Raw genomic sequence first — 13942 nt, forward strand, 5'->3', positions numbered from 1 at the left:
TAAAGACTAAATAAAATATGTCAAAACATTTTGAAGATAAAGCCCACTATACTGAACAAAATACCCAAAGACATTCAATAATATGAGCACTGACATCTTGAAAATTGCTATCAGTAAAAAGGGGTTAATAGAAAGTGAAAATATGTTAAACCTGGAGCAGTAAAAATGACCTTTTCAATACAATACCTTATTGCCAACTGTATCCATAAGATGTGCAGCTTTAAAAACAAGCAGTCTTGCCTGTTCTATTTCAACCCTGGAGTTGGCAATGTCTGCCATAATTGTGCCTTGCTCTGCCAATGGTTTTCGAAATGCAACACGGGTCTTAACCTGACAGAAAAGGACAAATAAATTATACGTGTACTTTATGCTGAATTATCTGCTGACCACAATGGAACTAAAAATATGTTTTACAAAAGCAGAAATTTACTTTCCATGCCACTTTTGTTTATTTGACAATTATTTTCTGTTGAGATTACTTGAAACAGAGGCAGTGCAAATTTACCTGTGAGAGACAGACAGACACACACACAAAAAACAGTAGGCAGTTCCTCTGATAAACTAACGAGAAAATGAAACTCTGGCTTTGTGACATACAGAGCTGAAGCTCCGACTAAACCCAGACAACCCAAGTATGACTAACAGCTTGAGCACAGGAAGAACCACGCAGGGGAGGACGGAAGTGAATGACTTACACCAGCTTGCCCACACTGGGAGGAGAGGATATGGTGGTTGTGTTAACCGCAGCTGGTCTTGTATAAGTATAAGTGGAGGCTTGCTAAACAACAATGGCCACAGGACTGGAGGATATAGATTTAGTATTTCAAGCTGCTCTTGTAGGCATAAGAGTAGACACATGCACATGACAGGAGAGAGTACAGAAAAACCCAGCAGTGATGCAAGCGCTAATGTCAGTCACAGGGGAGGGTTATGACAGCTCCTGAGGAAGGAAGGCAGGGCTGATGATCAGCAGTCAGCTGGAAAGAAATAAAAGATTACGAAAAAATTAACAAGAAAAACTGAGGCAACTACTTTTAACTCACTATAATGAACTAGAAATAAAGTAAATTATACTGGCTTTAAAAACAGCATACATGTTTCATTAGCACTGTCTAGTTCAAGTTGACAATCATCTTTTAAAAGAACATATGCAAGAGACCCCTGTATAATCAACATTTACCTTGTCATTGTTATAAGCCAAACTCCCTGGCTTTGTGAATTAGGTAAGAGCTGCTAATAACTAATATACACTGAAGTAAGCCTGTACAATATTCTATCTTGCCTACAATAATGGACTGATATAAAGACTTTGCAATTCAAGCCAATGTACGTGATTGGAGGTGGAGCTCCACCTGCAATAACATGTGAGCTGTCAACTCCTGTTGCCCTAGTGTGTGTCCATTGTAGCTAGCAATCCTGGATAGAGTCAGTCAAACCTCCAATTAGCCAGTTCCTTTCCTAGTATCCTGTTTTATCTAAACAATTCAGGGAAGTCAGACTTAACAAGATATGATAAATAGGGCTTCCCTACTAGCAATCACTGAAATTGCAGATCACTAACTCACCATATTAAGCTGTTTTCCCTTTCTCCACAGTCATATGACTGTGGAATTATCATATCTGAATCAGGAGGGGTGAGAGGCAATGTTTCACATGAGGAGCGCAAATGATCTTTGACTGTAAAATGATATTTGTATTTTTTTCTAGGGGAGGTATAGCTCAATCATTTTAAGATTGGGCAGTTTGCTTTCAGGGGATTTACTTTTGATCTTAAGGCCTTTTGTCTTAGCAACACCACATTCACCTCTTCATTAAAGAAAAAAATCTGTCAACCCACTGGTCTTAAAACAGCCGTAATACATGCTGCACTGTAATGACGCTGTGAAATTTGGGAAAAGACAAGCTTGTTAAGCACATTTCTAATATTAGTAAGGTGATTAACAAGCTTTTGTTAATCACCCCTCTCTGTTGTTATGCTCCAGTCTTGTGCTAGAGCATTAACAGCAGTCAGTGGCCACCAAAGAACTATTCAAACACTCCATTCAGACTTCTTTTTTCATCTGGATGAAAAGTATGAATAAAGTGTTCAAACAGGTTTTAAAGTTCTTTGAGATTACCATTATTGTTCTGTGGTGGTTGCTCTCAGTGTTGGCAGCAGTAAATGTGTTATAACTTTCAAAAATATAAAACACTTAGCACTCTTAACTTTTTTTTTTTTGGCTAGTGTAGTCCATGGAAGCCACACTACAAAAAATTATGATTTTTTTTTTGTTATAATCCTGCTAGCTTACATGTTCTCAACATGGACTTTAAGATTCACATCGCAAGTTTTACTCTCTAAGTGACTTTTGTGACATCCAAGACTCAAACGGATAATAAGCTGGTTATGATACGAGACCCAGTCATAATCCTCCATCAGGGGACAATAGTTCGTAAGTTTTTCTCATTTTTATTTCATTATACTCTAACTCAAAAACTTCCAGATTTACACTTTTTATTTCCTCAGTTATAGTCAATAACATCTCTACATACAAAAGCACCAGACATTGTAACTCAGCTTCAGTACTCAACAATCTTTTAATAAATAAACGCAAGAACAAACATCAGAAACTATAGGCCTTAAAGGGGGGTCACTAACATCTTTGTGTATCTTTAATATACCGAATATTGATGGTACTCTAGGCTTTTCTATGTGTAAAAGGTTGTGTGCTTCCCTGTCTATTAGTCCATCCATCACCAGGTAATTTAAAATTACATATATTTTTTTATATGCTATATTGACTTTGTTAATTGATATTCTAACATTTTTTTTGAGTCACTTAAAATATTCAACATTTTCCCTTCATAAGAGTCCATGAGCCCCCCCCCCCACCTTTGTCGAGTTTCATAACCCTCAATTTTCTGTTGCCACTACATGTATTTAAAGTTTCTCTTTCTGCAGGGGTCATATTAGGCTGTACATTATGATGTTTCAAGGTTTTCCTCAACTCATTTTCCACCGCCAATTCAAAATTCCTTAACTGCGGGTGTAATGGTGGGTTGAAAATACTTCTTCGTACTAACTTGCCATCATTGATATTGGTTCTTTTACTATTAAAGAATAACTCCAAATTCTTTTTCCTAACAAAAAGTTTTATTTCCACTAGTAACTTAAAAATGTCAGTCTTTACTCTAGTCTTTACTCATAAAAAAGCCTAGAGTACCATCACTATTCGGTATACCAAAAATACACAAAGATGTTAGTGACCCCCCCTTTAAGGCCTATTAGCTTCTGATGTTTGTTCGTGCGTTTATTTATTAAAAGCTTGTCGTGTTTTAGAACCGGTGGGACCTTTGTGCTTTTATTTTTATTAGTTTACAAGAAGCACTTTCTGGTTTTTGGTTCAGCTTCAGTACTGTTCGCTGTGGGAAATCTACATGTTTAAAAAAAACATCTTAAGGCATCTCATAGCACACAGTGTCTAAGATATGTTGGCCTCCTTGGTACTCTTGCAAAAATAGTCACAGTCTGCTTACAATTATCAGAGAAGAAAGATGCTTGATTCAAAAACAAATTCATATACAGTGGCATGTGTCAAGGCCAAGTAACTTTCATTCAAAAAAAAAAAAAAACAACAATGATTGCATGCAGTCATTTTTTATCCACTGCTCCTAGTACAGACAGAGAAGTAAATACTGTAGGACATCTAAGTGTTCATCATTTATAAACAGAAGTCAGTCTGTGTTGTGGAGTGGTTCAGAGAAATCACTGATAACATATGCCCGAACAGTCTTTGTCAATTTTACAGTTACGTCTCTGATTATGTTTGCCTGGAACTAAACAATTTGCTCAGCATACTTTCTGCCATGCTTTCCAAATTAGAGAACAGAATCTTTTTTACTTTTAAGTGGTTTCGTTTTTACAACACCTTAATGCACCATGTGTGCTCAATGGTTCTTACCTATAAATGAGCAAGGATGGCTAGCTTTGTACCTTTAAGAATATACTTTCCTGATATTGACATGAAGATGATGTCATCCATTCACTCTTCTACACCTGCTTCATTCCTTTCAAGTTTACTGGGGTGCTGCAGCCTTTGCAACCAAACACAGAAGTACACAGACGTCATAAAGTAGCCCTGGATGGAATGCCAGTCTACTGTAGGACTAGCACATGCATGAGCAAGTACACTCACCTACTTCTACAGATAACTTGGATTTAGAGAAAAGCAAATTAAAAATGCCTTTGAGATATGGGACGAATTGGAGAATTCAATGAAAATCGATAAAGACTTATTGAAGGACAAGCAGCTTCCACAAAGAAGGCACCACAGCAAGGAACTGAGAACCAAGCACTGTGATGCAGCACTGCGTGCCTTGTGTCATTTCTGCAGCATTCTTATGCTTGTGGGCATCTGCATCTGTCTTACCCCTTTTGTGACAAGGACTACTGAAACAAAAACTACTTTACCTTGTGTAACAGAGGATCATTCTCATTTTCCATCCTCTGTCTCTGCAAGCTCTAGAAACTGCACATTCTGCAATCATGGTTACTTACCATACCTATACTGCTATTATACAATGACTCCCCATTACTATTTGAAAATTTGCACGCTGATTGGCCCAGCCCAACCAGTGTGCCTGTTGTAAATCTCACAATATACCAACGAAAAAAGGTCTGGTAGCCCGGACTTTTTTCTGTTGGTATTAAGTGCCCCCAAACCTTTTTTTTTAACAATTAAAAAAAAGAGAGAAAACGGAGCAAGAGAGACTTTCTTTTATCTGTTGCTTCCATTTCAAAGTATTGATGTACTGGGTATTCGTGGGAATGCAAGTCCCATACGCATGTGCAGTACATCAAAACGAAAAATCAGTACACCACAACCGGTGGAAGAACAGTAATCTGCTGTTACACAAAGACATTATTTAAGAAAAGTAAGTATTTTTTTCTTAAATAATGTCATTGTATAATAGCAATAACTGACTCTGTGGTTGTGGTATATTGAAGATTTACCGACGGATGCCTTTGTTTAATCACTCAGGCTTTGCCTCATGATTAAACCACAACAATCGTGGGTAAATCTTCAATATGCCACACCACGTCGTCAGTTATTGCTTTTATAATTCATAGTCTTAGTATTTTTCTACACACTAAGATGGATCTTTAAAGAGGTAATCTGCAAAATTGTCATTTTCGTTTTTGTATTTGTCTAGGAATTGCTATGCTAGTCTCAGATGTTGGTTTTCTATACTTGCTGGAGGCATGCACTCACAATTACTGAATACTGTCTCTAGTGGTTTGTATCAGTTAAAAAGTGGAGTATTTTTCTAAAGACATGGATTTAACAATGTTCGTTTTGTAAACGTGAACCTGTTAATATGGCTTGATTAAATTTGCCTGCTTCCAACGTGATAATTCAGTAAAGATGTTTATTAAAAAACTATATGGAGTTTTACCTGCTAGTCCGTTAATGTGCCTACTCATATAAGTTATTATATAATGTAATTAAGCTGTCCATATTCTTACCCTCTTCACTGTACTTAAAATCTGAATAAAGCCTACTGTTTTTTTCCCATTTAGGGAAGCACAAGAGTGGAGCATGGATTTTTGCCTAGGTTGCATTCTTACTTGTACTGATATCCATTTGGAATAATTAAACTATTAATGATAACCGGGAAAAGCCGAAAAAGAGAGACAGAGACTATCAAACTGCAAGTGTGCACCTTTATTGTCACATTTTAATCAAAAATTTAGCTTTAAAAAACATTCGGTACCTTACAAAGCACCTTTATATAACTCTGTATATTTCAATAGCAACTGTATTGAAGGAGATTAAGTTACACTTGATGTGCAAAATAGAAAATCAGTATTGTACCAGTATTTTTAATGTTTTGTTTTCTCTTGTCTGCCTGTGGTGTCACTGCACTCTCTCTCTCTCAGATTCTTGTTATGTGGGGAAGTAGCCACAATTTTGTAAAAAAGAAAAAAGCATTATTAATGCTGTGTTCTGAATACTGAAATATCACAGTCAATAACAAATTAAGGCCGTTTATCTGCGATATATCTGGCTTGCAATATGTTTTCAGGGAGAACCTGTTTTCCATGGTTGCACTAAATAGAGTAATGTAATTTTTGAAACTACTATTTATGTATATTTGTTTACTGGAGCAGTGCAACTATTTTTTTTGCACTGTTTAATACATATTGACTAATTTAAGGCTCAGCCTGTGTGAAATACAAAATATTTCATAAGCAAAAACTACAGAAATGTACACAATAACAGTAGTTCAGATTAATTACAAAGAAAAAAAATGTGTATACACATTCTAGTGAACAAACACAGTGCAATGTACAAACAAGCAGAGTGTAATGTACAATATATACATTAGTTACAAAGTTACCGTTGATACACAGAAAATGGCCAAATATTGGACGCTGAGGTACCATGGTGACACCAACATAAACTACTATTGGTATACTAAATCTTCTGTGACATCATGTGCTAAAGACTGCAGCTCTCAGAATACTGGAGGGGGCTGTCATTAAATCAAAACATCTGTTTTTTGTACCAGAAGCAAAATAGTTTCATATTATACAATGACCCCCCCATTAAATATTCCAAAACATGCACGCTGATTGGTCAGCGTGCACATTGTAAATCGACTTATACTAATGGAAAAAGGTCCGGTCGCCCAGACTTTTTCCATTAGTATAAGTCTTTTTTAAAACACTGTCTTGCTATGTTAAAGGAGTTTAACATAGCGAGACAGGTTTAAAAAAAAGCAACGGAGATCTCCGTTGCTTTTTTTAAAGCTGTCTCGCTATGTTAAACTCCTTTAACATAGCAAGACAGTGTGTAAAAAGCAACGGAGATCTTGCTTTCTCCATTGCTTTTTTATTTAAACCTGTCTCGCTATGTTAAATGGGTTTAACATAGTGAGACAGCTTTAAAATAAGCAACGGAGATCTCCGTTGCTTATTTTAAAGCTGTCTCACTATATTAAACCCATTTAACATAGCGAAACAGTTTGCAAAAAGCAACAGAGATCTTTTTTTCTCCGTTGCTTTTTTCAAAACTGTCTCGCTATGTTAAATGGGTTTAACATAGCGAGACAGCTTTAAAATAAGCAACGGAGATTCTCCGTTGCTTTTTTTAAAGCTGTCTCGCTATGTTAAACCCATTTAACATAGCGAAAAAGTAAAAAGCAACGGAGATCTTGCTTTCTCCATTGCTTTTGCCCACAGCTCTGATGTACTGCGTGGGCATACGCATGCGCAGTACATCAGAACTGCCGCAGAATACCAGACAGCTGCGGAAGGGCAGCAAGGAGGCATTATACAATGCCATTATTTAAGAAAAGTAATTATTTTTTTTCTTAAATAATGTCATTGTATAATAGCAATAACCCACTTCTGAGTGTGGGTAATGCTGGATTTACCCATGGTTGGCTTTGTTTGGCCACTCGGGCTTCGCCCTCGTGACCAAACCACACCAACCGTGGGTAAATCCAGCATTACCCACACCCAGGCATGGGTTACTGCTATAATATATAATGAAATAGTACAATTCCCAGCTCCATGAAGTTCTTATTCCACTTTATTATGAAAAGGTGTCACATGCTCTTTAACTGATTAAATGCACTTTCTTTCATTGTGCTAACTGACGCACCTAAATATATAAGCATGAAACAGGTTTACATTATTTAGTTTCTGGCTTACTTTTGTTCAAGTAAAAGTTTACTATATATAGCTGTATATATACACTTTTTGGTACTATCCCATTTTAACCTTTGTTGCAGCCTAAGTGTTCTGGTTGCTGTTGATCTAATTTTCCTAAAAGGTGATTTGGCTTTCTGAAATTCATATATGCATACTTTTCACGAGACATATATTTTTATGTGGTCATTTTACTGCATGATTTCTGTATAATGACACGTCTGTTTTTTTTTTTTTTTTTTTTTGGGGGGGGGGGGCTACATTTCAGTTAATGGCTAATAAGTGCACTGCCTGCATGGCAGCAAAGACGAAATTTAGAAAAACTGAAAGAAAATCAATTATAAAAGGTGAGGAGAAAACACTGCCTGGGAAGAATCCTTCAGATGTTCAGCAAAAAGTAGTTCAAGCTCCAGCTCTGGTGTAAGAAGTGACTTACAATACTCAGAAAAAAAGTCAAATGTTCTCACAGCTAATTAAAATAAATGAAACACTGAGTAGTATATCAAGTCAAATAACAAATGGCTGTAAAAAATAGAATTTTTTTAAACAGATATTCAGATGAGCTGATAAAACTTCACAAATCAGAGGAAGAAATAAAGAAAATGCTAGCTGAGTATGAGACTGCTTAAGAAGAGATGTTTCAAAAAATGGTAACATTAGAGGACAAAGCATGTAGGGGAAAACCTGAGATTTTCTGCAGTACCAGAGAAACTGGATAGAATGGACTGTATTAATTTTATGAAAGCATAAACATGCAGCTGGGCTGGTATTCCACAGCAAGAATTAATTGAAAGTGCAAATCATGTGTAGGCCCCAAACCTGACCATGAGAAAGCAGTCAAAACCTATAACAATAAAGATGTAATCCTACCAGCAGAAAGAGTTGATTCTGACAAACCTGTGGCAGAAGGACAACATACTGGATGGGGGAGTATCCATATTCATAAAGGATACCCACACCTCCAGGTTAGTGGCAACGCACGAAGCATCGGAGACCATCCAGGTGCAATTAACCATAGGTAAAACTGCCCTACAGTTTGTAACATGCTACAGACCACCTTCTCAAACTCAGGAAACCCACACAGCCTTCCTGAAGACACTGGAGAGTATGAATGTCTCTCCAAACACCATCATATTGGGTGACTTAACTACCCAAACATAGACTGGGAACATTACTCAAGCCCCAACACCCTAGCCCAAAGGTTCCTTGAGTTCATAAACTCAAATGCTATGGAACAACTAGTCACCATTCCCACAAGAGGAGAAAATATACTAGACCTGATCATCACAAACATGGGGACAAAATGCTCCACACCGGAAGTATATCCCTCATTGGGGAGATCAGACCATAAATTAATCTCACTGGAGATCCACATCCCGCCCCACCCCAGCAAAAGACCACAGTGAAGAACTTCTCAAAAGCAAACTTCACACTTCTTAAGACTGGAGTGGTATCCTTCAAGGCCCCGAGCCAGTGGAAACCACAACCCACGCTGCTGAAACCCTTACAAATGCCTTCTACGAGCACCTCCAGGAATGTATGGCTCAAGCAATCCCTAATAAAATCAAGACCCTTTCCACAAAAGGCAGGCGCCCGGTCTGGTGGACCCCAGCCATAAACAAACTCTACAACAAGAGGAGAAAGCTACTACATGACACAGCAAAATCCCTAAAAGGGAAGGCATCTCTGATCAATACTAGCAAAAAACTACGATCACTCATAAAATCATCCAAGGCCAACTTTGAGAGAAAAATTGCTAATGACACAAAAGACAATCATAAAGCCTTCTTTAGCTATGTTAGAAACCTGGGTGGAAACTCCCAGATATGCTCAGAATTAGTCCAAAATGATAAAAAATCACTGAACCCACAGACATTGCCAACATACTGGCAGACAGGTTCAGTGCAAATTTCTCCCCTCCCTCCCCCCCAAATGGAGAAATATCTATCCCACCAGAGTCTAGCCTCCCAAACATCTCAGATGCCCAGGTGAGAGCTGCTCTCTCTAAAGCAAAAAACACAGCATCAATGGGACCGGACGGTGTCCCCGGCTGTGTGCTACATGAACTCAATGAGGAACTAAACCCACACATAAGGCTGCTGTTTAATCTTAGCCTTACTACAGGATACGTAACCAAAGAATGGCGTACGGCAACTGTGGTCCCACTCCACAAAGGCGGTGCTTCTACGGACCCTGGAAATTACCCCATAAGCTTGACGAGCCTTGTCTGCAAAGCTATGGAGAGGATCATAATGGAACTCATAAATAAAGACATTGGGGACCTACAGACACTGGATCCTACCCAATTTGGCTTTGTCAAGGGCAGATCCTGCCTCTTGAACTTGGTCGACTTTTTCGAAACAGTCACTAAGGCCATTGATGAGGGTAAGGCAGTTCACACAGCCTACCTTGACCTAGCAAAAGCGTTCGATAAAATACCCCACTCGGGCATCATAGAAAAGCTCACCAGCTTAGATGTAAACCCATATGTCACAAGATGGGTTGCAAACTGGCTCAAGGACAGAACACACAGGGTTAGAGTTGCTGGTGCCATGTCAGACTCTAAGCTGGTCACGAGCGGTATCCCACAGGGTTCAGTCCTGGGCCCCCTCTTGTTCGGCATTTATTTTTCTGAAGTGCAGGCAAACATAGGGGGATTGTAGCTAACAAAATTTGCAGATGACTGCAAACTGGGCACCATAATTGACACTCCATCAGACACAGACATCCTCCAGAGAGGTCTCATAGAAATGGATAACTGGTGCCAGAGCCATGGCCTTAAGCTAAATGCCATAAAATGTATAGTCATACCCTTTGGGAAAAACAAGGTAACCCCTAATTACCACATAGGTGGTAATCCATTAAACACGGAAGAAGTTATCAGGGACCTGGGGACCCAAGTTGACAGTAACCTCTCTTTTGACACTCACATTGCCAAAGTGGTTAGGAAGACCTTCTACATTGCCCACCTGATCATGAAGGGATTCACATCCAGATCAGGAGAGGTCATTGTACCCCTGTACTCTTCACTTATCAGACCAATGATTGAGTACAACGCCCCATTCGAATGTACCTTACCCGACACCTGCAGCAGTTGGAAAGACCCCAAAAGTTCCTCACCAAAAGGATAAAGGGGCTCAAACATATGTCATACGATGCCCGACTGAAGAAACTCCAGCTCTATTCAGTCGCATACCGTCTGCTCAGAGGTGATCTGTGCCTGACATACAAGGCCATGTCCAACCCGGAATTAATGGACATGCTCCACCTCAAAAAATCCAAATCCACCAGAGCCACGAGAGCAAGAGACTTAAACCTCAACACGGATATAAATAGGATGTGCTGGAAGGACAGATTCATCACCCAGAGACTCCCTACACTATGGAACAGAATCCCAGTCCATGTGAGGCAGAGCCCCTCACTGACTCTGTTCAAGAGAAATCTTGACGAGTCGATGGGAGATCGTAGGTTTACCCCGGGAATCATCTCTGTATCACTGCTGGACAGAGGCACAGCAAACTAATGGGTATAGTATTCTCATCCTAAGGGGTGGTGAAAGTCACACACACTCTGGCTAGGCTTATAAATGCCCTAGGGCAGATAGCCTAGTATGAACCTATGAACCTATGAACTAAATGTTGGGGACAGCAGAGTGTTTGTGGAACATGATTACTCACTGTACACCAGGCAAAAGAGGAGTAAATTTATTTCAGCAATCAGGGAATGTCAAGAAGCAGATGGGAGATTCAAGCTGCTATACCCAGCTATCTTCAGAATATTTTTTTTTCCTGGATGGCTAGTCATTTTGTGATGCAGAACATGCTAAAGAGGAAGTGCAAAAATTTGTCCAACAAAAAGGGAGCTATCAAAAAGAAAGGGGATTCTGTTTTTTATTCTTTTGACAATAAAGCTCATTGAAAGACTACGGCAGTGAAACCTTTTCAAATGTTCCAAAGCTAGAAGTCTAAACCTCAAAATGCACTCTCTCAAGACACTCCTAACGACACTCCTAAAAATGGAGAACATCGATATCTGTGCAGTAAATGAGACCTGGTTCAAGGCTCCAGACAGCACCCCTGCAATACCAGGCTACAACTCTTACCACACTTTTCAGCCATCAAACCAGGACCAAAATAGTAAAGGTGGAGGAGTGTCCATATTCACCAAGGATATTCACAACACCAGGCTAGCTGCCCAACACAATACGTCTGAAATTCTCCAGGTGCAACTAACACTAGGTAAGACTGCAATCCAAATTGTAGCTTGCTACAGATCCCCCACCATGCCCCAAGATTCTCACTACACCTTTCTAAACATACTGGAAAATATTAAGATACAACCAAACACCCTAATACTGGGTGATTCCAACTACCCTGCCATTAACTGGGAAAATTACTTGTGTACCAACACCTTTGCCCAACGGTTCTTGGAATTCATAAATTCCAATGCCCTAAATCAACTAATCCTTAGTCCCACCAGGGGCTCCAATATCCTAGACCTGGTCATTACCAACATGAGAAATCGATGCTCCATACCTATGGTCACCCCCTCATTGGTCAGGTCTGACCATAAGCTAATCACCCTTGACATCCACATCCCACCCCCACCCCCAGTAAGGAAACCTCTGTAAAAAAACTTCTCCAAAGCCAGCTTCATGCTACTCAAGTCAGAAGTTACAAACTTCATGACACCCATGCAGACGGGAATTGAAAGTTTGACTGCTGAATCCTACACTAAGGCACTGTACGCGCACATTCACTCATGCATGAATTGTACCATCCCCAACAGAACCAAGATGGTCTCCTCCAAAAAAAGGAAGCCAATCTGGTGGTTCCTTGCCATAAACAAACTTTACAACAAAAGGAAGAAACTGTTGCAGAAAAGAGGAAAATCCCAGGATGCAAAAAACTCCCTTACCAGCCTCAGTAAAAAGCTGAGATCCCTCATAAAATCCTCCAAAGCTAGTTACAAAAATAAAATTGCCAAAGATTCCAATGAAAACCACAAGGCATTCTATAGCTATGTCAAGAATCTAAATGGAAATGCTCAGATCTGCTCTGAGCTACAACAGAATGGCATTAAATATACTCATCCCAAGGATATTGCCAATATCCTGGCAGACTGATTCAGTGCAAACTTCACCCCCCTCTCACCACCTAAAGGGCCCATCTCAATACAGAAGATTGCCAAATAATGGCCACACAGGTAAAAAACGCACTCTCCAAAGCTAAGAATACAGCATCCATGGGACCAGACGACATCCCAGGATGTGTACTACATGAACTACAAAATGAACTGGCACCTCGCCTAAGTATCATGTTTACTCATAGCCTCACCTCAGGCTTCATGCTCACTGAGTGGCGTACAGCTACAGTTATCCCACTCCACAAGGGGGGATCCACCTTGGATCCTGGGAACTACTGCCACATCAGTCTGACGAGCCTGATCTGCAAGGCCATGGAACGTATTATCATGGAACTTATAAACAAAGACATTGGCAACCTTCAAACACTGGACCCCACCCAGTTTGGGTTTGTGAAGGGCCGATCTTGTCTCCTGAACCTGAATGACTTCTTTGAATCAGTCTCCAGGGCTGTGGACAAGGGTAAGGTGGTCAACACAGCCTATCTGGACCTTGCCAAGGTCTTTGACACCATCCCCCACTCTGGAATCATACATAAACTTACTAAGCTGGGCATTAATCCCTACGTCACTTGATGGATTGCCAACTGGCTTACTGACAGAGCCCACACTGTAAAAGTAGCCGACTCCAAATCCAGTTCCAGACAAGTGGAATACCTCAGGGTTCAGTTCTGGGACCACTCTTGTTTGGCATCTACTTCTCTGAAGTACAGGCCAACACTAATGGACTCTGGCTAACAAAGTTCAGAAATGACTGCAAACTGGGAGCCATTACTGAATCCCCAAATGATGTGGATATTCTACAAAAAGGCCTTACAGAAACAGATGCTTGGTGCCAGAGCCATGGACTCAAGCTCAATGCCAAGAAATGCATAGTTATCCCCGTTGGGAAAAAAACATGTACCCGTGAATTACCACATAGGTGGCAGTACACTAAGAGACTTAGGGACACGGGTGGACAGTGGTCTCACCTTCGATAACCACATCACCACAAGAGTCATGAAATCCTTCTATGTGGCACACCTCATCACTAAGGGCTTTCCATCCAAAAAAAAAGGAGGTCATTGTCCCACTGAAATCATCCCCTCATTAGACCCATTATAG

At 39.8% G+C, this 13942-nt stretch overlaps 1 protein-coding gene across 1 annotated transcript in view; it reads right to left on the reverse strand.

The window, feature by feature from the left end:
* Nucleotides 1–13942, reverse strand: part of ACAD10 (acyl-CoA dehydrogenase family member 10) — a 1588826-nt gene that overhangs the window by 191920 nt on the left and 1382964 nt on the right. The window contains exon 19 of the mRNA XM_044068620.1: nt 187–330. Within this exon, the coding sequence (XP_043924555.1) occupies nt 187–330 (144 nt within the window). The remainder of the gene's footprint in view (nt 1–186; nt 331–13942) is intronic.

Source organism: Protopterus annectens, chromosome 4.part0 (genome assembly GCF_019279795.1).
Source record: "Protopterus annectens isolate FY-2018-M chromosome 4.part0, PAN1.0, whole genome shotgun sequence".
Lineage (NCBI taxonomy): Eukaryota > Metazoa > Chordata > Ceratodontiformes > Protopteridae > Protopterus > Protopterus annectens.